Source organism: Ovis canadensis, chromosome 11 (assembly GCF_042477335.2).
Source record: "Ovis canadensis isolate MfBH-ARS-UI-01 breed Bighorn chromosome 11, ARS-UI_OviCan_v2, whole genome shotgun sequence".
Lineage (NCBI taxonomy): Eukaryota > Metazoa > Chordata > Mammalia > Artiodactyla > Bovidae > Ovis > Ovis canadensis.
Window position 1 is genome coordinate 19,029,891 of NC_091255.1, and position 25,922 is coordinate 19,055,812.

General features: G+C 40.0%; 2 protein-coding genes across 6 annotated transcripts in view; one reads left to right on the top strand and one right to left on the bottom strand.

The window, feature by feature from the left end:
- On the bottom strand, positions 1–9,022 carry PTRH2 (peptidyl-tRNA hydrolase 2). Of its 3 annotated transcripts, XM_069602682.1 has the most exons (4): positions 8,322–8,773; positions 4,086–4,261; positions 967–1,157; positions 1–626 (listed from the first exon to the last, which is right to left on the bottom strand). In XM_069602682.1, exon 4 carries the CDS (start codon positions 624–626, stop codon positions 87–89), a length of 540 nt encoding a protein of 179 aa, XP_069458783.1. In that variant the 5' UTR covers positions 967–1,157; positions 4,086–4,261; positions 8,322–8,773; the 3' UTR covers positions 1–86. The 3 variants fall into 3 exon arrangements, with proteins under 3 accessions (XP_069458783.1, XP_069458781.1, XP_069458782.1); XM_069602680.1 differs by lacking the exon at positions 967–1,157 and having other exon boundaries at positions 8,322–9,022; XM_069602681.1 differs by lacking the exons at positions 967–1,157; positions 4,086–4,261 and having other exon boundaries at positions 8,322–8,876.
- The window catches only part of VMP1 (vacuole membrane protein 1), a 132,383-nt gene continuing 114,631 nt past the window's right edge, over positions 8,171–25,922 (top strand). The window contains exon 1 of one of the 3 annotated variants that reach the window (XM_069602677.1): positions 8,171–8,705. The gene's annotated coding sequence lies outside the window, so the exon portion shown is untranslated. Of the gene's footprint in view, positions 8,899–25,922 lie in introns of all 3 variants that reach the window. The other 2 variants (XM_069602678.1, XM_069602676.1) reach the window with 2 other exon arrangements.

Here is a 25,922-nt window from a genome sequence, read left to right on the forward strand (position 1 = left end):
TGGGGGAAGAAATCAGCTTTTATTGTTAGAATTTGACAGTTTCAAACACTTGTGGTGGTGGGAACCACCATCATACAAAATTCCACCTAGTAAAGTTTTAGGTGACCGGTGACCTTGTCAATTAGGTCTGCTGGTCCTGGTCCAATTCCTAAAACAGTTCGAGAGCCTGGTGCAATCTGAGTACGTCCTGCATCTTGGATTAAACTTACAGTCAGTCCCAGCACTTTTGCATGGGTCAACAATTCAACCAGAGTTTCTTCATCAGGGGCTTTGACCACCACTTTGGGCTGGCCACAGTATTCCCACTCTTTGAGTAACTCAGGGTTTCTCTTTTGAATTTGCTTGTAGGCAGAAACAGCAGCATGAGAGCACTGGGCAGCCACCTTCCCTTTTCCCATCTTCAAGTCATTTCGAACCACAAGAATCATTTTGTACTCCCCACTCTCTCCGAGGATACTTGCCTCTGTTTCAGTGTCAGCGTTTGTCTCCCTCGCTGAGCTCTTGGGGAGCATCCCAAAGCGCATTCGGAGGCCCCAGCCCAGGCACACGCCACAGGCAACTCCAGCAGCCAAGCTAAGCGCACCAGGATTAGTCAGATACTCCATAACCAGGGATCTGGAGATCATCTGAAAGGAAAAGAAAGCGGTCATTATCAAGGGAGGGAAAGTTATAGTTTATCAGATACAACGCCCTGACAGTATATAAGCAGCAGTACTTTTAATTCATCCAGAAAAAAGGCAAACTATGTTTTGGATCTTGGGCAGGTACTGTTTTTTTCTCCCCTGAGCACTAGAAAAAATTCAAGAATACAGGCAAAGCAGTTTAGGTCATTTTGAATCTCAATGTGAGGAGTACATCTCCCTCAGATACAGCTCTGCTCCCCAGTGTTTGCTAAGTCTTGTGGAGAAAGGAAATGTTGTTTTACCAAAACGCCTAAAGTAGCTAAAAGAACCAAGAGTAACTCACTCTTTTCTGAAATATAGTGCTTATTCACTTGTGTCTTCAATAACGCAGTAGTTCTCGATGTACCAACCCCTCAGGGAAGTTCCTGGTTGTCACAGCAACAGGCCTGGAGTGAGGTGGGCTGCTGACGCCTACTGACCCTCGCACGGAAAGCTGAAAGCCTCACATGTGAATACTGGTGCCCCTGGACATTACTGTAGGTGAAAACCCCAGTGTCAGCTTGCATATGAATGCAGAGTACTTTTTGCACAGTTGTAATATACACTGAATTTACCAGTAGTACAACCATCATAAAAAACAAAGGAAGATGATCCTTCACCTTTTATTACTTTAGAAATTCCTATTACCCCAGCAAAGCTGTTCATGGTGTCTAAATCATCAATAAAGCATTTACATAAGTCTACATTTGAGGCTGTTGGATTCAATATACTTCAATGTATAGGTATAAACAGTAATCAGTTTCTTCCGGTGGAATACATGGCATCTAAGCATTTACAAAGTACATCATGTTTGCAGAACTTACAAGTGGTGCCCTTGGAATTCTACAGTGTGTAACCTGCGTGCACAGATAGACAGCAGTCCTGGAAATTCATACTTTATCATAAATTTTTTAAAAAATCCTCATTTAAGTTAAAATTAGGACATTAAAATTGAAATTATACTGTAGGCAAAGTGTGCGATGTTTTTGAATATTTTAAAGTGAATATTGCACAGGGATATTAAACTTTATTTGGTTGCTTTGGGTGTTAGTTGCATCATGTGGGATCTAGGGTTGCTCCACATGGGCTTAGTTGCCCCACAGCATTTGGGGTCTTAGTTCCTTGATCAGGGGTCAAACTCACGTCCCCTGCACTGCAAGGTCGATTCTTAACCACTGGACCACCAGGGAAATCCTCATTTTTGAGACGTGATTCACACACTATAAAATTCACCTTTTTAAAGTGTACAATTCAGTGTTTTTAACGTATCTACAATATTGTGCAACCAGTGCCAGTATCTAATTTCAGAACACTTTCATTGCCCCCCCAAAGAAACCCCTGTAACCGCGAGCAGTCACTTCCCACTTCTCCTTCCCCTAGTCTCTGGTAACCACTTTATGGATTTACTTATTCTGGACACTCGTATAAATCAAACCACACAAAAGGTGGCCTTTGTTTCAGGGTTCTACCATCCAGCATAATATTTTCAAGGTTCATCCATGCTGTACCATGTATCAACACTTAATTCCTTTTTCGCATAGTTTTAATACACACTGAATTTACCAGTAGTACAACCATGATGAAAAAACGAAGATGATCTTTCATCCTTTATTACTTTAGAAATTCCTATTACCCCAGCAAAGCTGTTCATGGTGACTGAATCATCAATAAAGCATTGATGTGTTCATTGATGAAGAATAATGTACCGTACCTACCAGCTGATTTTCTCCAGCAGTACTTAGCAGCCTGAGTTTAGGTAAAAACACAGAAGGGGTAACTCCATACTTCACAGAGAAAGTAGAAGCCCAAAGACTGAAACCACCTAATCACTGCCTCCAAACATGTAACGAAATCTGCCGCACCCATATTCTTCCTTCACCTTCCCCCTTCTCTAACAGATGGCTGGATTTATCCAAGTTTGAGTTCTACTACGAGTAAGCACTGAGACACAGGGCATAAGGAAAGCTGGGGCGAGAGCAAGAATGTTTGAAATGACAGGCCATGAGAAAGGTAAGCACAGGAAGGTGACAGGATATCCACATGCTATTAAGAACAGGTACGCTGGAAGTGAGCTGGAAAGGCAGTTGGCTGAGGTTGGAGAGAGATGTCTGGGGTTTCGAGTTTGGAAATAGAACATTAAGGTGATACAAAGTCCAGAGTGTAGCTAACGGAATAGGTATGTGCAGTACAGTCAAAAGGGTGTCATTAAGCGCATCTGCTTTCTTAATTCTTTTATTTTTATGCCTCCTTCATCCCACAGATATTAACTGGTCTTGCTCTAGAATCTAGGGGAATAAAGGAGAAACAGTCCCTTCATGCACAGAGCATACATTCTGGTAGTGGTTTAGAGATGACCCAATCCTAATTTTGAATTTCTTTCTTATGTTTTAAAAAAAATTTTGGCCACGCCATGTGGCATGCAGGAATCTTAGTTACCCAATCAAGGATCGAAGCTGTGCCCCCTGCAGTTGAAGCATGATGTCTTAACCACTGACTGCCAGGGAAGTCCCTCTTTCATTTTATTTTAGTAAGACTTCATGTTGTCATAACTCAAAGCTTCAGTGGTATTTTGAAGGTACTGTGTTATTTGATCCACATAACCATAAGAGGTCAGCATTCTTTCTATATATTGAAAATGAGGAAATGAAGGCAAACAGAAGTTAAAAACAGAAAAAACAACAAACACGAATGTCTGCTGGTTTCCTCTGTGCCAGACACATGCCTTGCTAGACAGGGAGTATAGTGATGAACAATACTGGCCACTGACAGTTCCTAGGTAAGCGGAGGAGAAGACAATTACATGTCTGCAAACGTTATGGAAAGATGTTAGGGGAGTGTATAAAGTGCTTTAGCTCAGTTTAGGAGGTCAGGGAAGACCACCTTGAGGGAATATTTAAAATGCAACAAAGCAATAAGAAGACAGAACAAGGAAAGATCATTTCAGGCAGAATGAACACCAAGCAGAAAAGCCAGAGGAGAGAAATAAGGTGTGCAAGTGACCTGAAAGTGGTCCAGACAGCCCAAAGACGGAAGGGGAGACCGGCAGAGACAAACGCGAGAAAGAAGGGCGGGCTGCAGATCGCAGAAGGCCTCGTAAGCCACGCTGAGCAGCTTGGAATTCTAGGGATGATAGACAGTCCTGCAGGGAAATGATTTTTGTTTTCTAAAAGATCACCTGGGACTTCAGTATAAAGAAGGAATTAGAAGCTGGCAAGAATAGATACAGGGGACTGATTAGGAGACTGCTATAATGTAATAACAGTAACAGTAGCTAATAAATATTTTGCTACATATTAGGTACTGACACTCTACACGAACTGTCTCCTTCAGTGTTCCCAACACTGAAGTCCTTTAAGTAAATATGTGATTATTACCCCCATTTTTCAGATGTGAAAATTGGCTCACAGAGAATATGTCACTCACCCGAGTTCAAAAAGCTAGTAACTGGTAGCCTGTCTCCAGAGCTTGTGTGTTTAACACTACTCTACGTTGCCTTTCCCAGCAGTCTGGATGAGATGACAGTCACACAGGAGTGGTGACATAGGAAAGCAAAGAAGTGGCTGAAGCACACCTGTATAAATCGGTGATTCACTGGAAGTCTGGTGATAAAAGAAAGGAAGAAGTTAGAACACCACCTAGATTTGAACAAATGGAGACGGGGAGTATACTCTTTACTGATGAAAAGAGCAGGTTTGAAAGTAAAAGACACTGAAAGGTTTCAAATATTACATCAGATCTGACCAAAAGACATCCTGGTTGAGATGTCCAGAAAAAAGAAAAAGACATGTCACTTTAGAGGTCAGAAGATAAGCACAGGCTAGAAACCACATTGTTTAAAAGAACTTAACAAACTGACTGAAGGCTGATAAGCGGATAAGGTCACTGGGTCAAGTATACAGAGGGAAGAAAGGAACCCTGAGGAAACAAGTATTCAGGGATAAAAGGAGAGTGACAGAGACGGTCACAAGTGGCCAGGTCTTCAGCACCTCGTTTCAGTCCTCTTTCACAACTGTGCCTAAAATGGTGACAGGGCTCTACTGCCATAGCACTTTATGGCTCTAGACGCCTTGGCAGACACACACACACAAGAATTAAAAAAAAATTCTTATCAGAACCCACATTATCTCTAATGCATCTATCATTTAGTTACTATACGATGCTTATAGGTCAGCAGAACTTCTTTATGATAATCTAACCGCCAGACTACAAATAGAACAAATATTCAATTATAGAAAAATACATATATACAAACTTCGATGTCAAAGAATTAGAAGGATTTTCTGCACCAATTACTAGGTTGCAAAATAACCAAATATTCCACATACCAGACTCAGGTACTATCTGGAGAAAGGCAGTACATATAGAGGACCTACTGTGTGTTGAACAGCAAGCTAAAAACCCTTTACTTCCATTATTGTTGCTGTGAAAATAAGACAATACTACCAGCCTCTCTCTAAAGATGAGAAAAATAAAGATCAGAGAAGTTGCTTATCCACAGCCACAAAACTAGTAAGAGCAATATAAAATATACTAATCGAAAAGGTCATGATGGAAAGTTTCTCATTCTCTCACCTTTATTTAAAAACAGATCTACCAATAAGAGTCACCATAACTAGCAGAAAAAGTTCCAGAAAGAACCAATTTGTTTATTGCTTCTGTCCCTAATCTTATGAAGTCCCTAATTCCAAAATGCTGAGCTTAACGCTAACATCTCTGTTCTTTTAATCTATCAGCCTGATCAGATCATCATCAACCCTTGTAAAAGGTGTTTCAGGCTGTCCCCCTTTCTGTCTATCTATTATAAACATTTATCAATAAACCCAGTGCTTGAAACGAAGGTAAACATAACTATTTTCAGCCTCATCTCTGTTGTCCCAGGCAATGATGGCATCGCAAAAGGAACACATCCTCTAAGACCCTCCGCTTGGTGCCTTCCAGTGGCCAGATTAAACCCCTCTCACCAGTGCTTGTGATCCTATTACGCTCCACCCGATGACCCTGTTCCACTGGCTACTGCCCTTTGGACTTTTCCAACCTAAAAATCCATCCTCTTGGACCCTTAAACCACTGCCTCACTTTTCCTCTTCCCTTCATCTTTAAACTTCTTCAGTTACCTGCCCGCCTTTCCCATTCGACTGAAACTGCTAAAGAATCAAGACACTATCTAGCTGCCGCTTTATAGGCCTCAGTTGAGGCCTAAACTTGAAAACTTTTTGCACCACTCACTGATAACTTTTCTTTAAACCCTCCTCCCTTGAATTCTTTAACACAACGTTCACCCTAATATCATCCTACCTTTCTGACACCTTTTCCTCATTATCTATAGTCTCTTTCTGTTTGCCGCTGATGTAAGTATTAGCCAAGCTTACACATTTCGCCCTCTTTTCAGTCTCTACCTATGTTGTCCTATATTGCAACTATTAGCCAAATGCAGGTATTTAAACTTAATTAAAACTAAATAAAAATTCAGTTTTTAAGTTACGTATGGCCACATTTCAAATGCTCAATAGCTCAACAACTTGGAAGTGGCTAGGGAGCTTCCCTGAGGGTCCCGTGGACCACAAGCATGTAGACCTCAGACCAGCTGCAGACTCTCACTTAACCTCACCGCCCACCCATCAGAAGAATGTCCATGAGCTGGTCATGCCCTCTTTGAACAGTTACTATAAAACTTATCTTCCCCAAGTGGGGACACATGGTTTTGAGGGCCTGCTGTGGCCCCCTCTGCCCGGCAAAGCAATAAAGCTATTCTTTTCTACTTAAAGAGTCCACCTTTCAATGTAGGGGACACGGGTTTGACCCCTGGTCAGGGAACGAAGATCCCACATACAGCTAAATAATTTCTTTAAGTGGCTAAGCTCCACTCTGAATTAGCGAGATACTGAACATTTCCATGACTGCAGAAAGTTCTATTTGACAGGGCTTGTTTATATATCCTCTTTCCATTCAATCAATATTTTCTGAGAGCCTATTGTGCACAGTTTTGGACCCTGGAGACAGAGCTCTGAACAAAACAAAATCCTACCCTTCATGGAGCTCCCATTCTAGTAGGAGGAGATACAATATATAAATAGTTTGTAAAATGAACAATCTCACTTACTCCTGAAACAATAGATGCTGAGGATTCCTACAGCCTCTCTTGGCCTCCACACTTGAGCTTTCAGTTTCTGTTAGATTTTACCACTTAGATGTCTATGAAGTGGTCTAGACTATGTCCTATATTGAACTCAATATTTTTCTTTCCCTCTCAAACTTCCTGTAATCTTTCCATATTCTTCATTTTGTCCTAGTACATCTGCCATTATAATTAACTGTACTTATAAAGCACAAATCTGATTTGTAATTTCTCTGTAATCTGTATTTTCTCTGCTCAAAAATCACTGGATAAGCATCTAAGGAATAAGGAAACCCAGTCCTCCTAAAACTGAGTCCCCTTATCAAGTTTATGATTAATCTCTCTATCCAAAACTTTATTCTCTCTTTTGTCCACTGTGACCTCAATCCTGCGTAAAAATTGCTGTTGTAAATACACTGTCAATAGAGTAAAATTGTAGATATCACGTACAACTCAGGTTGTTTCTCCCGGGCAAGATGAGTTAACAGACCCTCATGCCATGGACCACCTGGCCAGAGAAGAATTATAAACCAGAGACACCCTGACTCCTGAAACTATAATTATGAAAAAAATCACAGAGTTCAATAGAAACCAACAAAACATTGTAAAGCAATTATCCTCCAATTAAAAAAAAAGTCACAGAAATGTTATGAAATGATTCATTCCAGCCTCTTTGTTCTTCCCCTTAAAAAAAAAAAAAAAAAACAAAACGCTAACTGAACACCCAACTGGAGTGGATTTGAGGCTTGTCTCCCAGTCCCTTGCTTAGAGCCCTGCAATAAACGCTGTGCTTTTCTTCACCACAACCCAGTGTCAACAGACTGGTTTTCGTTACGTGTTGCACAAGTGGACTCAGGTTGGTGGGGTGACAATAAAATATAAATCCCTCAGCAGAAATTCAAAGACTACACAATTTGGTTTCAACCTACTTTATCCTTCTAACCTAAACTCCTGCTACATAATCTACTATTCAGTCACACCAAATTACCAGGTGTTTTCAAGCAGCAATCTCTGCCTGAAATAATTCTCTCCACTTAAAACACAAAAACGTCGTGGAGCAATTACACAGAACCACTGTAGCGCATACTAGCGACATTTAGTACAGTGCCTGGAGTAAAATGATCAAGGATTACAGACTTCTTTATGTTCGTGTGACACAGCGGGGCAACTTTTCCATCATATTCTTACAAGTCTTTTCTTTCCTCGTAGCACTGGACAACTTGCTACGCTGTGGGTGTTCAACACTCAGCAGAGTGTGAGGCCTGCTCGGTATTTTCTCACACTCGGAGCAGGGCATCGATGCTGCCCGACCGGAGCCCTTGACTGGGAACTAAAATTTTGGGTCCTTCCCCTCCCCAGCAGCTAGGTTCTTTCTTTCAAAAGACGACTGGCCAAACCGGAAGAGTAGCTCCAGGGGCCACTTGGGTGGAAGATAGTTTAGAAAGGAGATGGGGGGGGTGATTTTTTATAGAATGAAATAGTAATAAACACTCCAACTGGAGAGTCAAGAAGAACATCCCTCTTCCTGGGAGAGGCCTACCTACCTAGCGCAACTCTCCTCCGCCTCACTGGCGCCTTCGCGTTCTCCAGTTCTGGGTACCGAACACGCCGCTCTCACGCGAGTTACCTCTTCCGGGGTATCTTGACAACAAGTTCCGGATCAAGAACGGCGACTAGAACAGTCATTCTTCCTCTGGCCCCGCCCACAGGTCCCTAACCCAGACCCGAACTGAAATCCCGCGACGACCCGCGGAGGTGGCCCAAAAGAGAGGGGAACGTTTTTCTTTTGGAGGCGGTCTCCCGCGGGGGGAAACGGACCGGAAGTGACGCGAGCGAGTTCCGGTTGGCCGGAGCCCAGCGGCGGGTGTGAGAGTCGGTCGGGAGTCGCTTCCAGGATCCCGAGATCCGAGAAACCGGAGTCAGAGCGGGTAGGTAAGCGAGCGCGGGGAACTGGGGACGGACGCCTGAGGCATCCTCAGAGCTTGACTTCTTCTGCGCCCAGACGGTGCAGATCTAGGGCACCGTGATTCGACTGCCAGCCGTGTTGTAGAGCGCTGCTGACTCTGTCTCAGTCTGACAATATCCAAATTATTTGGGACACCTCCTGGTGGTTGGCCGCTGGTAAGCTGAACCCATGCACTGAACTCCCGACCATTCCCCTCATCATGGTGGGCTTGGAAGCCGTCCTGAGCTTCTGTAGAGTACCCAGCCCCTCTTCGTCTCTAGGAGTCTAGAACCTTAGAGTAAATGAAGATCTCCCTTGCTGATGACCAAGCTGTTTCTCAGGATTTGTCAGTGGGGTTCTCGTTCTCCCAACCACTAGCCCCTGCTTCTGTCATCTATCCATTTCTAAACAAAATTCAGACGTGTGAGTGCCTTCTAAAGCGTTGGTGGCCAAGAGAATGGGGCCTCCCTCCGTAGATCTCTAGCAGAGGACCTTCAAGTTATTTCCTACTTCCACGAGGAATAGCATTCTCTGCCTTTTCCAAATCCCTGACCGCCTGTATTTCTTTACAGTGGGGATATTTGCAATAAAACATGAAGGTTAGCTACATCTCTAATAAACTTCCAGGAAGCCATATGTGACCCTATGTCACATTGCTGGAGAGTTATTTGTGACTTCCAGCAAGTTTTGCACTGTTATTTTTCGTTATTCTGAAAATTCATGCCAAAAAAATCTCATAATATGTAGGCTGTGGAACTGATACCTGTCTTGACAACATAGCTCCTTTTCCTAACTTTAATGTCTTTCATCTCTCCTTTAGAGCTTGTCAAAAATTTTGTAGATAGATTGCACTGATCCTTTGGAGGAGTTTGTACAAGTATTTCTAATGTTGTGGAGAATTTAATGTTATGACTGCTTACTACCTATTGTGTTGTCGTCAGCCCTGATTTTAGTTGTGTATTCTTAGCATAAATGATAATAGTAAGAAACTGTATTTACTAGGCAACATTCTATGCATCATGGATTATGTTATTATTGACCTTTGGAAGAGGTGGTGGGTCCCAGACATAAATAAGGCAAATTTATATAAGTGTGAAATTACTGTACAGTAGAGATTTTTATATCATACTTCTTTGCCCATATTATTTCAAAACTTTGGAGCATTTTTTTTCGCTTTGCGGAATATATCCTACCTGATTAGCATAGTTTAATTCCTGTGATTCACATTCCAGAATAACCAAATTTTTGAAATAATGATTTAATGTGCCTTTTAGCAATTTAATACCTTATAGCTAGTTTAATCAGTTTGTTTTTATTTACATATTTTCCTTCTTTTTGAGTTAGAAAATTTTTTCATAGTTGTCTGAAATCAGGCGACAAGATTTTTGAGATGTGGAATTATATAAAAATGTTACCATTTTTAACAGCTGGTAAATTTGCTTTTTGACTTGAAACTGCTAAACCTGGTCTTATATTCTTTGTGTTCAGTCCAGTTATTCAGGGATTGATTATCCAGATTTCTCACTTTCCAACTTCTTCTTGAGTTTGGCTTGAATTACCACCTTTTAGGATTACAAAGATCATTAAACTTTAAATCAGAAGACCTACAGTGGAGTCTGGGCTCCAGCACTTCTTGAGCGTAGGTTGGCAAGTTACCTAACTTTCTGAACTGACCTGAATTGTGTTGATTAGAACGCTGCTTACTTCATAGGATCGTCACAGTGCTTAAGTGAGGTAGTGAATGTGAAATCACTATATAAATGACAATATGGTGATACTGTTATTTTATTCTGAAGGCAGGAAATGTATCAGTGGAGAATCCTGTTAACTTCACAATTTGGTGTTTTGTATTATTAAGTATGTTTACTCTCTGAAAATTTTATCACATACTTTTCTGAGATGATCTTTGCCCTCCTTTTGAACTCAATAAAAGCTAGCCAGGAGTAGTTGAAACTGTAATCTACTGTATTAGTCACCTTAGTTAATAAGTAGGTGACTTGAAAATGAGTTTAGTTTTGCATTTGGAAGTTTAGGTTTGATCTTTTTTGGCCATCAGGTACTATCACTTAAGAATTTACAAGAGTAGGGGAAGTTGAACTTTTGGGTGCTTACATGTAGTTAACTAAAGCCTTAGGTTATTTCACTGAAAACTTATTGAAAGCAATATTTAGAATGAAATGCAACCTCTGTGAACACATAGTTGGATTCTTCTCACTTAACAGAGGTGAACATTAGGGCCCAGAAACAGTCAGTAATTGGCTTGCCTGAGGTCATATGGCTTAGGTAGTGCCAGAACCTGAACTGGAAATGAGGTCCCAAGTGTTCTTTCTTTCTGCTGAGGTTGTCTCCAGGCATCTTTATTTGGTTTGGCAATATTTCCTGGCGTGCATGAAAATGGTTTCTTATGTACTAAAGGGATCTATATATGTGAATACATTTTTTTTTCCCCGTTTTAGCTGATTTAGTCTTGTAAATTCTAGGAAAACAAACACTGTGCTTGGCAAGATTTGCAGTGGAGTGGCATAAAGATAGGAAAAATTTAGTTCTGTTCTTCAGAATAGTTACTCTTGAGTTCATGCTTCACTACTATCGGATATCAAGGTGTCTTCTTTCTGGCAAGTGGAAAAGACAGAAGATCTTTGTAACACATGTCTCTACTTGAGTGAGTGTTCTTGTTAATGAGTAGGAGGAAGCTGTGTTAGTTTCTTTGCTCCTGATAAAAAAAACTTCCCAAAGCTGTTTATAATTTCAGTGTAATTATTTCATTCTGGGTAAAGAGCCATTGTAGAAGAGTTAATTTTTTGTCCTGTTAAGAATCTTTTTGCTTCTGTTGATTTCACAGAACTTATTTAGTCTCTTCAGTTCAGTTCAGTTGCTCAGTCGTGTCTTCGCAACCCCATGAATCTCAGCACGCCAAGCCTCCCTGTCCATCACCAACTCCTGGAGTTCACTTAGACTCACGTTCATCGAGTCAGTGATGCCATCCAGCCATCTCATCCTCGGTCGTCCCCTTCTCCTCCTGCCCCCAATCCCTCCCAGCATCAAAGTCTTTTCCAATGAGTCAACTCTTTGCATGAGGTGGCCAAAGTCTCTTAACTATGATTTAAAGAGTTTGTCAATATTCCAGAAATGAAGAAAATCTTTTCAGTAGGTCATTGTGGTGTTTTCTCTTGTTCTTGAGGATCATTAATAAAACCTTGGTCTTTATAAAGGTTTTCCTGGAAGGACTACTTAAATAGTGTTAAGAGCCTAGGCTATGAATTTAGATGGCCTTTGTTCAAATTCCACATCTACTACTGGGTAACCCTTGGGCTACTTAACCTCTTATTATCTCAGTGTCCTCCTAGATATTGAAGTTAGTACATACCTTTATTGTTAGGGTTAAGTGAGCAAGGTTTAGGTAAAGCGTTTAGAAAAGCGCTGCCATATAGTTAACCACAGTTGTTACGTCATTGTGTGGTCTACTGAGCAGTTGCTAAGAATATTTTTCCGACCCTCTTTGGAAAGCATATCTTTGTGTTAGTGCTTGCTTGATTACTGTTACCTCATTATTAATGAAGTTTCAATAAATATCTACATGAATATATTCACATTTCATGAATATTTTACAACATATGCAGGATTCTTAACCAAATATGTTGTTCTTGTAGGGCATTACCTCAACTTTTTTGTATTATTAACAGTTTACATTATATGTGTACGCCATAACACAGAATTTGAGAATTGAAATTTGAGGGTTTGATGCTTAACAGTGTCTTCTGGCACGTACTTTCTTTGCCTGAGAAGATCATTCTGCAGTATCTCTTGTCATATCTGTCCATTCATCCAATCAGTGATCAAACACCTTGTGTCTTAAGCCTTTTACCAAATTCTGGGGAAAACAGTGGGACACAAAAACTAATAGATATTTTAGTTCGGAACCCTGTAGAGAAAAAAATATAAAAATGAAAGAATAAGCACAGTGTAATAAATGTTATGAAGGAAACAAACAAGGGTTTAAGAGAGAGTTAACGTGGATATGTGCTTGTTGAAGTCTCTAGCACGGTGCACCAAGAGTATAGTGACGTGAGATGAGGTAGGAAACATTCAGGGTCCAGATTATGTAGAGGTTTGTAGGTTATGGAAATGAGTTTGGATTTGATTTTTAGGGTAATTAGCAAGTGTTTCTACAGTTTCAAGTAGGAGAGGAGTATGATTTATAAGCAGTTTACTCTTGCTCGTATGTGAAGGATGAATTGAAGGGGGCAAGCGTAGAAATGGAGATGTTGAGTCCATTGCAGTAGTCCAAGTGAGAGATGAACATGGCCTGGATCAGAGTGGGGGCAAACAAGCGGAGAGCACAGTGGGTGGACACTAAGTATATATGGAGCAGGACTTGGTCTTGGATGTGAGGCGTAAGGAATTGAGAAGAGTCAGGGATGACTGTTCTGGATTTAGTACCTGGGTGGATGGTTATGCCAAGTACTGGGAGAGGAAAGGTTTGGGAAGGACCAGGTTTGTTACAAGAAGGGGGGTGGGGAGGGAGAAGAAAGTACATGTTCAATTTGAGGTGATTAGAATTCATCCCAGTACTGCCATTAGGTATACAAATCTAGAGGTCAGGATGAGAAATACAAATTTCAATACAAAGGAATGCATGTAAAGAGTGATATAGTGGGTTATGAAATTGTTGGATTACAGGATGGTCACAAATTCTTTTCATCATTATATGCATACCCCTCAGCAATATGAGTTTTACTTCTAGAGTCTGTTATTCCACCCCTTGTCTTTGTACTTGACTACGTGATTTACTCTGGGCAAAGGGACATCCGGAAGTATGACCACAAGGAGAGACTTGAAAAGCACTTGCACATAGGGGCCGGTCTTCTCGTAATGTTCTGTTGAACCCGGAGCCCACCATGTGAAAAAGGACCCAGGCTAACGTGCTGAGGGTGTGGACAGCCAGTTGGAGCATCCAGCTTAGACCAGCCAAGCTAGCCGAGACCAGAACTGCCCAGCCTAACTCACAGAACCATGAGAAATAGTAAATGATTTTTTTAAAGTAAGTTTTGGAGCTCAGTTGTTTGCTGCTGCTAAGTCACTTCAGTCGTGTCCGACTCTGTGCAGCCCCATAGACGGCAGCCCACCAGGCTTCCCCGTCCCTGGGATGCTCCAGGCAAGAACACTGGAGTGGGTTGCCATTTCCTTCTCCAATGCATGAAAGTGAAAAATGAAAGTGAAGTTGCTCAGTTGTGTCCGACTCTTAGCGACCCCATGGACTGCAACCTACCAGGCTCCTCCATCCGTGGGATTTTCCAGGCAAGAGTACTGGAGTGGGGTGCCATTGCCATCTCTGGCTCAGTTGTTTAAGCACCTGCAAAAGTCAGTGGATGTACAACATTGTAAATCAACTATACACCAATAAAACATTTTTTAAGATGATAATGGATGCAAATGATACCTCACTACGATCTTGGTGTTTTTCTGTGTGTGTTTGAATTTATCTACTTATTTTGGCTGTGCTGATCCTTTTTGCTGCGCATGGGCCTTCCCTAGCTGCAGGGACCAGAGGCTTCTCTTGTTGTGGAGCACAGGCTCTCAGTGAGTGGGCTTCAGTAGTTGTGGTTTGGGGGCTTAGTTGCTCTGCAGCATGTAGGGTCTTCCTGGACCATGCATTATACCCTGCATTGGCAGGCAGATTCTTAACTGCTGGACCACCAGAAAAGTCCCTTGGTTTGTGTTTTCTGATTATCAGTAAGATCAGGTAGATCTCTGTTACGAAATACCTCTTCATGCCTTTTGCCTGTTTCAGTTTTGTAGCATTATTTATCTTTTTCTTAATAATTTAAAATTCTGTGTATACTCTGGCTGCTAGTTCTTTTCAGTTATGTGTTCCTGTGGTTTGTTGTCTCATTAAGATACTTTGTGATGAATTTTAAGTGTAATTTCAAGTTGCCCAATTTATCAGTCTTTTTCTTTGTGGTTAGCTCATTTGTGTGTCTCAGGAAATCCTTTCCTACCCCAAGGCAGAAAGGAATTTATGTTTTCTTCTACAAGTTTTGATTCTTGACTTTTAAATCTTCAGTCTGTTTGGAATTGAATTTTGTGCATGGTTCAAAGTGGGATCCAGATTTTCTTTTCTTTTATGGATAATCAATTTGAATAGTCTCTCCTTTTCCCACTGAAGCCTTGCCATTTCTGTCATGTAGAGTCCCAAATAGACAAGAATCTTTTTTAAAAACTTTATTTGTTTGTTTATTCATTTGTTTTTGGTTGCGCTGGCTCTCGGTTGCTGCCTGGGCTTTGTCTAGGTGCGGTGGGAGGGGGCTGCTCTTCGCTGTGGTGCGTGGGCTTCTCATTGCAGTGGCTTCCCTGTTGTGGAGCACGGGCTCTAGGCTGCTGGGCTCCAGTGGCTGTGGCTTCTGGGCCCTAGAGTGTAGGCCTGGTAGTTGCAGCGCATGGGCTTAGCTGCTCCTCTGCACGTGAAGTCTTCCCAGACCAGGGATTGAACCCGTGTCCCCTGCTCTGGCAGGCGGATTCTCATCCACTGTACCACCAGGAAAGTCCAACAAGAATCTTTTGAGAAGCCATCTTTTCTGTTTCTTGGTCAGTTTGTCTGTCTCCAAGCCTGTAAAGCACATCTTCATTATTTATTACTTTAACGTATGTATAGAAAGATAGATATAGTCTGGATATAAGAACTTTGTCAGATATATATATATATATATATATATATTGCAAGTATTTTCTCTCATTCTGTGGCTGACCTTTTTTTTTTTCCTTTAACAATGTGTTTCAGAGAGCAAAAGTTTTTAAACCTGATGAAGTCCAATTTATACATTTTTTTTCCTATGGTTCCTGCTTTTTAAATCTTAAGAAATATCTATCTACCCCAAGACTGCCATTTTTTTTTTTTTTTAAGGGGGAGCCTGGTGGGCTGCCATCTATGGGGTCACACAGAGTGGGACATGACTGAAGTGACTTAGCAGCAGCAGCAATTTTAGTTCCTATATTTAGATCTGTGATCCATTTCAAATCAGTTGATCATATGAAAATAAGCGTCAGTGTTCTTTTATAAGAATATTCAGTTGAGTGGATATTCCTTTCACCATTAAATTGCCTTGTACTTTTGTTGCAAATTAATTGACCCTATGTGTGTGGGTCTGTCTCTGTATTCTCTACTCTCTTCTGTTAACTTACACCTATCCTTTTGCCAAGCCGCACTGTCATGGATACTGTAGCTTTATAGTAAAGCAAGTCTTAAAATCAGTTAGCGCAAGTCTTCCACTACTGTTGTTTATCCAAATTGTTTTAGCTAGTCCAAATTCTACGCGCTTCTATATAATTTTGAATCCATTTGTCACTTTGGATTTTTTTAAAAGCCTGCTTAAGTTTTTGTTTGAGATTACGTGAAAGCTATACATCAGTTTGAGAGAAGTTGACATAGTAACAATATTGAGTCTTCCTAATGGTGAGCTTGATACATGTTTTCCCGTTTATTTAGATCCTCTGTGATTTCTTTTTAAAACCTTTTAAGAATAGGTCTTGTGCGTGTTTTGTCAAACTTACCTCTGAGTATTTCAGATGCTATTGTATATGCAATTTTTAAAAATTTAACTTTCTGTTTATTCCAAGTATATAATATTGATTTTGACCTTTTCTCCTGTGACTTTGCTAAATTCACGTAGTAATTCCAGTAGTTTTGAGCATTTTTCAGTTTTCTCTTACTTTGACCCAAGTTATTTAGAATTGTGTGCATTAGCTGCTAAATATGTACAAATCTTATATTTTTGTTGCTAAAGTTTGACATAATTTCTAGGTTGAGAATGTGGCCTATGATGCCCATTGTTTAGAATTTTTTCTGACTTATTTCTTAGCTTAATAATCATAAGTAGTTTATGAAAAAAATCTATATTTTCTAATTGTCATATGCTGAATCTTGTACATATTCCCCCCCGTATTTTATTTCTTAATTTTGTGGTTAAAATCGTCTATCTTACTGAATGTTTTGTTCTTGTTTTTTTGTTCGTTTGAAATATCAGTAATTAATAGTTTTTTGAAATTTCCCAATATAATGTTGGATTTATTCATATCTCTGTGTATCTTTAACCTATTTTTACGTTATAAATTTTGTTGCTATATTCTTTTAGGTGATGTCAAATCTAGAATTGTTATATCTTCTCGATGAGTTGAACCTATTATCATTATGTTCTCTTTCCCTAATAATGACTTTTGCCATTTGTCATATTTTCAACCTTTCTTTATCCTACTTTTAAAACCATGGAATTTTAAAAAATGTAATTTGCAGGGACTTCCCTGATGGTCCTCTTTCCACTGCAGAGGGTGAGGGTTCGATCCCTGGTTGGGGAACTAAGATCCCACATGCCTCGAAGTGTGGCCCTCCCCCCAAGAAAAAAATTGCAATATGTTTTTCGAGTGATGAGTTTAATCTGTTCATGTTTATTTTGATTATTTACATATTGGACTATTTGGACTTGTTGCCATCAAGTATTGTTTTGATGCTCCTCAACTTTAGAACACTTTAATCTTTTCTCTTTCTCATTTATATACCATTGCCCAAATTTCACAATCTGCTTATAAATCACAAATTTTAGAATTATCTGGATTAAAGCCTTCATTTTGATATAAATAATCTGAAGCATGTACCCTTGCCATTTGAAGATATTCTGTGACTTAACTTTTCATATTAATCACTTGTATAAAGCAGCTTATGTTCCTCAGGGGCAATAAGATAGTGAGGTCTGTTAAGCAATCTGAATGTAAAGTTTTGTCAGAGAAATATACAAACAGTAATAACCTACAGATGAGTCAGTTTGAATAATGAGAAGCAATAGAGCTTAGTGTTTTCTTAATTCTAATAATGGGGAACATTTATAAATGCTAGGACAAGCTAAACCTTTGAGACTTTTTCTTTTGGCCTTTTTCTCCCCCTGTGACTCCAGAATTCATTGATGAGAATTGAAAAATACTGTCATTTGACTGTTTTTTGTAGTAGAAGAAACATTGAATTTGGGCTTGAGAAAGTGAGGTCGAACTCTTCCTTGTCATTTATATGCTGCTGAGTTGCTCTTTGGGGCCCTTGGAGCCCTCAATTTCTCATTTGTAGAAGGCAAGTGTAAAAATGACTGTTTTTTACAAAATGTTGTTAGTATCATATTAGCTACTCTTTATGCAACCTGTATATCACTGTACAGAAGTAGTTTATTACAGAAATCCACAATCCTGGCCTTGGTCTGAGTAGGATTCATAGACTACTGGAATAGGAAGAAAATGATGGCAGTGTTACTCTGTGTACCTAATAATTGGATGAGGAAAGGGAGAGTCAGGGTGCAGAATGACATTTGGAAGGTCTCTCAGTTGGTGGAGTCTCGCAAATCTAGACTGTTAACTCCTTTTATTACCTTATGCTTACTCTCCATCTTTTTGGTGAAAATGTTTTGTTAAGATTGCATTGGTTATTAAAAAAACTGAACGAACATTTAGAAATAGATTGAGAGAAGATGAAAAATGGGATTTTTAGGTTGTAATTTTACAAGTTATGCATTTTGCCTATGATAATAAAATCGTGTTTTTACACCACAAATCTACCAGACTTGCAAAAAGGGAGTTCCTAAAGTGTCTTTCAGGTTGTATTTTTGTTTTTTTTTAACTTGGATTTTTACATAAAATTTAATTAAAAATTAGACCTGAAGCAGTGGCCTTTTTCAGCAATTAGAAGACTTTGATAAGTTGCATATACTTTACATTTCGCTTCATTACGTTGAGGGATATTTTAGGCCAGAAAAATATACTTATAACCTGTTAATACATTATTAGATTTATTGAAATTCTGAATGCTTTTAAATTGTTAACTAACTTGGGATTTTAATTTTTTTAATTTCCCCAAACTTTAGAAAGTTCAAAAAGATTCAAGGGATATTCTTCATATAATCTCATTCAACTTATGAATTTTCAGAGAACAGATTGTTGGACTGTCACTCCCATGTGATGGATACTCTCTAGCTCAGAGCCAGATGATCTGATAATCACTCTGATACTGTGCATGGTGTTGGAATTATCTTTGCCTTTCTGCTCCTGTAAAAACAGAAACCTGTGTCAGAACCTCACTGGTCAAGGTATATTACTCTTCACTTACAGTATTTATTTATTATGTTTCCAAGAAGAAATTGCAATTTCTTAATGTTTTTTTAGGAAAGTCTACAACTATTTTGGAACGGTCTGTGACTGAATATACTAAATAATCCAACCAAGGACACACACTCTAAAAGCAAAAAAGTTTACCAAAAGATGTAATATTCTCAAGTTGGCTGTCTTTGTGTGCCTTATATGAAAAACACTGAAGTTTTATTGAGAAAGCTGACTTAATATTTTTGTGAGAAAGTAGAATCATGTGGAAAGATGGTTTTCTTAAAAGGAAGTATGTTCATTTTATTTTGGAATTCAGTGATGAAGAAGATTCCCTGCTCTGTTTTCTTTTTGTTTTCATCTTGGTAAATTCTCCAGTAAGTCTTGGGTCGTTCAGTAAGCTGTATTTTCATGACACCCTCCAGTGTTTTTTGTGTCACTTGAGGGGACTCACAGTAATTTGGTTTTACATTGTTTTTGCGTTACAAGTGTAGCTAATGTTTAAAATGAATGGAGCATTATAGTCTTGGTACACTGGATGTACAGCCTACAAAGAACCTTTGTGAGCTGATTTTAGCAGTTTTCTAAGCACTTTTGCCAGAAACAAAAAACCCCACATATTTTAATATCAACCTTAGGTTTTAAGTGTGCTTCAGCTGTATTTAAAATCTGCTAGTTACAGCCTTTTAAAGCATTTCTTGTATCTAGATATATTTTCACGGTGAAAATTATCTGATGTTTAAGTTAATCTGCTTTCATATTTTTGTCTTATCATCCCATCCATAGACCTGTAGAGTTTATTTCAACAATTTTATTCTTAGAAACAAAACTGACTTCGATGCATGCTATTCAAATCGACATTATAACAGTCTCAGTGCAAGGCTGCATTGAGTGTCAGGAATACGTCTATGTGCTAGGTTCCTTTTTGAGGAGATTTCAGTCTTTTAAACAGGCTAGTAATTGGGTTTCTTCCCACATCCAGGGATCTCAGTGACAATATTCAGTAACAGATTTTCAGAATTTGTGCTACTTCATTAAACTGAAAAGCGGCTCTCCTTAAAAATGTTTATTTCCCCTTTCCCTCGATACATTGGCTAGAGCTTTTTTGTTGTTCAACCACCCAGTTGTGTCCAACTCTTTGCGACCCCATGGGCTGCAGCACATCAGGCCTCTGTGTCCCTCACCATCTCCCGAAGTTTGCCCAAGTTCATGTCCATTGCATCAGAGGTGCCATACAGCTATCTCATCCTCTGATGCCCTCTTCTCCTTCTGCCCTCAATCTTTCCCAGCATCAGGGACTTTTCCAATGAGTCAGCTGTTCACATCAGATGACCAAAATATGGGAGTCTCAACTTCAGCAACAGTCCTTTCAACAAGTATTCAGTTTATTTCCCTGAAGATTGACTGAGTTGGTCTCCTTGCTGTCCAAGGGACTCTTCAGGAGACTTCTCAGCACCACAGTTCAAAGGCATCAATTCCTCGGCCCTCTGCCTTCTTTACTGTCCAGCTCTCACAACTGTACATGACCACTGGGGAGACCACAGCCTTGACTATAATATGGACCTTTGTTGGCAGAGTATTGTCTCTGCTTTTCAACACACTGTCTAGGTTTGTCATAGTTTTCTTGCCAAGAAGCAAACGTCTTCTTTTTTATCCTGTAATGATTTTTTACAGATTGTCCTCTTGGTACTTTTCAAAGTGGTTGCATTGATGAAAAATAATTCATTTTTGTTATCTAGTATAACAAACCAAGATCTTTCTGTCAATGCTTCTGTAAAAATCAGTTTGCAGCCTCTTGAATATTATAGAAATATGGAAGACAAGTACCTGTAAATGAATACTCGGGCAGTATTGACTATGGTTGTTTTGGAAAATTGAGACATTCCTGGAAAGGGTGTAGAGAAGCTAACATTAAGTGCGTACTGTGTCCCAGCCAGACTCTGTGCAGGACAGTTATATATAATTTTTCTGAAAGTAGAGAAAATAAATGAGAGTCCTCAGAGCAACAAGAAGAACATTTAAGGATGACATGAAAATAGGAATGGGGATATTTTACGAGTAAACTCAAATGCAAAAGCTTAAATTACTTACCCAAGGTTATGCAACTAGTAAGTGATGTCGGTAGGATTTTTTTTTAGCTCCAAGGAAATAAAACTACTTTCAGGTGGGAAGGAGAACAGAATTAGAATAACATGGATGTATTAGTCTTGAGGTGTGGAGTACAGGTGAAATGCCGCCTGCCCTGATTTGGCCTCTGATCGGTCAAGACATTTTGGCAGCTTTGGGGCACTGAGTTAATGTTCTCAGTTCTGGAGGCTGGAAGTCCACAATTAAGGTGCCAGCTCTCTTCTTGGCTGGGACATGGCTGTCTTCTTTGTGTGTGCTCACATGACATTTCCTTTGTATGCATACAGAGAGAGGTCTCTGGTGTCTCTTTTCTCCTCTTCTAAGGACACCAGATCTATCTAACTAGGGTCCCACCCTTAGGACCTCATTTAACCTTAATTACCTGCTTAAAAGCCCCAACTATAATATAAATACAGTCACTTTGGGGATTAGAATTTCAGCATATAAGGGAGGGGGAGGTACAATTCAGCACATAACTAGCATATTCTCTTCTTCTGTGAGTGTGTAATTCTGTCCTTATGTAATTGAGTAATTATGGCATAAGAAATATATATTTGGTCTTTGTCCCAATTCCAGGCACAAAGTTCCCAAATCCCTTGTAGTTTTCTTGAGTGATGTAAGTGAAAGGCGCACCTTTTATTCTAATGAGGCAACTTTTGCTGGGCCTGTTGTTAACCTCCAGGGTGGGGACTGATCACCAAAAAAACCTAGACGTGATTAGAGGGTTTGAACTTTCAGCCTCCTCTCTCAACCTCTAGTAGGGGAGTGGGGCTAGAGGTTGGCAAAAGTTTTTCAAAAACTGTTTTTTAAACTGTGAATTTACCTTGTTTGTAAAGAAGTAGACAAAATAACTTAGTCTCTTATGTTATTTCTCACAAAACAAAATTCCAGACTTTTTTTCTAGATAATTTTTTGAGTAGGAAATGTCAGTGGGCTGTTGTCTTCTTTAGCATTGTGTAAGAACACATTGTGTAATTGTGTTTAAGAACACATTTGCTCAAATAAAAGTTCCTCTCCAAACGTCTTGTAAAACGTCATTGAGTGGTTGCATAATACCATTGTTATTAAGTAAGGACTTAAACAGACCCAAGTTGTTTTGAATAAAACTTTGTCTCTCAAAGATACCATGGGAAAGAGTAAGACTGGGGAAATGAGTTATTGGTGTTTTGTAGGGGGAAAGGTTTTAGAGTGTGTCCTTCGTAACACGTGAGCTGTTTTCTGCCTTCTTACATCTTTGCATCACAAATTAATTAAATGTTCTTTATTGTGATGTGGGTGAATGGCTGTTCATCTCGAAAATGAATTGCCTGCAGAATTTGGCTGAATATGATTTTGCAGTTATAAGTCTTTACAGAACTTACGTATGAATGATTAGAAGATGGAAAATCTTTAACTTCATGTTCAATGATTGGAAGATGGAAAATCTTTAACTTCTTTATTATATGATTCATTTAAGATATAGTCAGTTAATTTTATTAATAAAACCAGAAAGCATGATTTGTGGAATAGATTTGTATTTTTTAAACCTATTGTGATGCTTTGATCATACAGATTTTCACAAATTATCTTCACTTTTTTTTGTAATTGCTTGTCTTTGGAAAATATCGTCACAGAAGTATGACTTAAGTTTATAGAATCAAGTTTCAGCTTCTATGACTACTATGAACGTATTGCCCTCTGAGTTCCCATACTATCCTGTACTTTCTGTCTCCTTATTGCCAGGTGAAGGTGAAGTTGCTCAGTCATGTCCAACTCTTTGCTACCCCGTGGACTGTAGCCTACCATGCTCCTCCGTCCAGGGGATTCTCCAGGCAAGAATACTGGAGTGGGTTGCCATTTCCTTCTCCAGGGCATCTTCCCGACCCGGGTCTCCCGCATTGGAGGCAGACGCTCTGAACCACCAGGGAGTTTGTAATTTCCTCAGTTCTGTCTTGTCGCAACAAAAATTTGAAGCAACTGGACAGAACAGCATTACAGCCCTTGGACAGACCAGTGTTACAGCTCTGTGTTACAGCTCAGTTTTATTAACAAAGCAAAGGAAAATACATCCTTGAGGCATGAAGGCATGCCAACCCAAAAGACAGGAAGAGAAGAGAGGCCCTGGCCCAATTTTGGCTCCTCTTTTTACCTGTTTTTTTCTCTTCCTCCTGGGCCTGCCCTGTGTAAATTGGGCTAGCCTGGAGTGCTGTTTGTTTTACCTGAGGTCCTCACTCCAGTTTTCCGACCTTCCTTTGTTCTGTTTTCACAAGCTTTTCCCTTCTTTGTCTTTTAGCCACCGCCATTTTGGACTCCTTTTTCCTATTCTAACTACCTAACATTATCATCATTGTAACTGGTATATATTGAGTGCCTATAAGAGATAAGACAATATTAGCATTTAATGTACATTATTTTATTTAATCCTCAGAGTACCTTTTGAAGAAACTGATAGATAGATGTAAAAACTTGCCAAAGCTTAAAATAGATACTGGGAAGTTTGGATTTGAATCCAGTTCTGTTAGATTCCAAAACCTGTTTTCTTTCTGCTAAGTTATTTACTGTACATCTCTTTCATTGTTTCATGTTATAATTGAAGTCTTGTGTTCGTGTGGTTTCCCTACCAGACTGTGACCTGCTGGAGGATAAGGATCGTCCGGTATTCACATTTGTGTCTTCAGTGGCCATTATTGACCCCAAACCTTTATACTGAGTGTTGAATGAAAGACAGTCATGTAGCTTCTGTGGTAGCCGTGAGGCTTGTGCTATGAAGTACTTTCTCTCATACAGACAGTTGCTAGGTGTACTGCTTCATATACCTACGCTTTTGGTGTATTAAAAGCATTGGTTCTTCGGTGTGGCTCAGATGGTAAAGCATCTGCCTACAATGCAGGAGACCTGGGTTCAATCCCTGGGTTGGGAAGATCCTCTGGAGAAGGAAATGGCAACCCACTCCAGTACTCTTGCCTGGACAATCCCATGGACTGAGCAGCATGGTAGGCTACAGTCCCGGGGTCGCAAAGAGTCGGACACGACTGAGCGATTTCACTTTGGTGTATTGGCCATTTATGGTTATATGCACACTGGCATGCCCAAACATACACTCCTTCATCGTCATCAAACCTGTAGACATGAGAATTTTTGTTCTCCTTTTGTAGACCCAAAGAATCAAGATCTAGAAAAAATGAGACTTACTTAAAATCATGCAACTAGTTAGTAGCAAATCTGGTGTGCAAATCTGGATTTTAGACTCACAGTCCTCTGCTTCAGGCTCTCCATCTGTGCTGAGGGAAACCTGTGCTTTATTTCCTGATATGTTAATTTGTTTATTGAAAAATGAAGGCAACAAAGAAAGGTGTCCAGAAATGGATTATGTCAAAAAGAAGAAACCTTCTGTTGGAATAATGAATGTAGGCTTTTTCTTTAGCCTTTATAGTCTTACGTTTGTTTTCCTTTATGAAGCCTAAAGTATGGTTGGAATTTTAGCCAAGGGATAAAATTGTTCTAACTAACAAACTGTAGGCAGATTGAACCCATGGCCACATCGTATTCTCATCAGTTCAGTTCAGTTCAGTCGCTTAGTCCTGTCCGACTCTTTGCGACCCCGTGAATCGCAGCACACCAGTCCTCCCTGTCCATCACCAACTCCCGGAGTTCACTCAGACTCACGTCCATCGAGTCCGTGATGCCATCCAGCCATCTCATCCTCGGTCGTCCCCTTCTCCTCCTGCCCCCAATCCCTCCCAGCATCAGAGTCTTTTCTGATGAGTCAACTCTTCACATGAGGTGGCCAAAGTACTGGAGTTTCAGCCTTAGCATCAGTCCTTCCAAAGAAATCCCAGGACTGATCTCCTTCTGAATGGACTGGTTGGATCTCCTTGCAGTCCAAGGGACTCTCAAGAGTTTTCTCCAACACCACAGTTCAAAAGCATCAATTCTTCGGTGCTCAGCCTTCTTCACAGTCCAACTCTCACATCCATACATGACCACTGGAAAAACCATAGCCTTGACTAGACGGACCTTACTTCGGCAAAGTAATATCTCTGCTTTTTTTTTTTTTTGTCTTCTGCTTTTGAATATGCTATCTAGGTTGGTCATAACTTTTCTTCCAAGGAGTAAGCGTCTTCTAATTTCATGGCTGCAGTCACCATCTGCAGTGATTTTGGAGCCACAAAAAATAAAGTCTGATACTGTTTCCACTGTTTCCCCATCTATTTCCCATGAAGTGATGGGACCAGATGCCATGATCTTTGTTTTCTGAATGTTGAGCTTTAAGCCAACTTTTTCACTCTCCTCTTTCACTTTCATCAAGAGGCTTTTTAGTTCCTCTTCACTTTCTGCCATAGGGTGGTGTCATCTGCATTTCTGAGGTTATTGATATTTCTCCCGGCAATCTTCATTCCAGCTTGTGTTTCTTCCAGTCCAGCGTTTCTCATGATGTACTCTGCATATAAGTTAAATAAGCAGGGTGATAATATACAGCCTTGACAGACTCCTTTTCCTATATGGAACCAGTCTGTTGTTCCATGTCGAGTTCTAACTGTTGCTTCTTGACCTGCATACAGATTTCTCAAGAGGCAGGTCAGGTGGTCTGATATTCCCATCTCTTTCAGAATTTTCCACGGTTTCTTGTGAGCCACACAGTCAAAGGCTTTGGAATAGTCAATAAAGCAGAAATAGATGTTTTTCTGGAACTCTCTTGCTTTTTCCATAATCCAGCGGATGTTGGCAATTTGATCTCTGGTTCCTCTGCCTTTTCTAAAACCAGCTTGAGCATCTGGAACTTCATGGTTCACATATTGCTGAAGCCTGGCTTGGAAAATTTTGAGCATTACTTTACTAGCGTGTGAGGTGAGTGCAACTGTGTGGTAGTTTGAGCGTTCTTTGGCAATGCCTTTCTTAGGGATTGGAATGAAAACGGACCTTTTCCAGTCCTGTGGCCATTGCTGAGTTTTCCAAATTTGCTGGCATA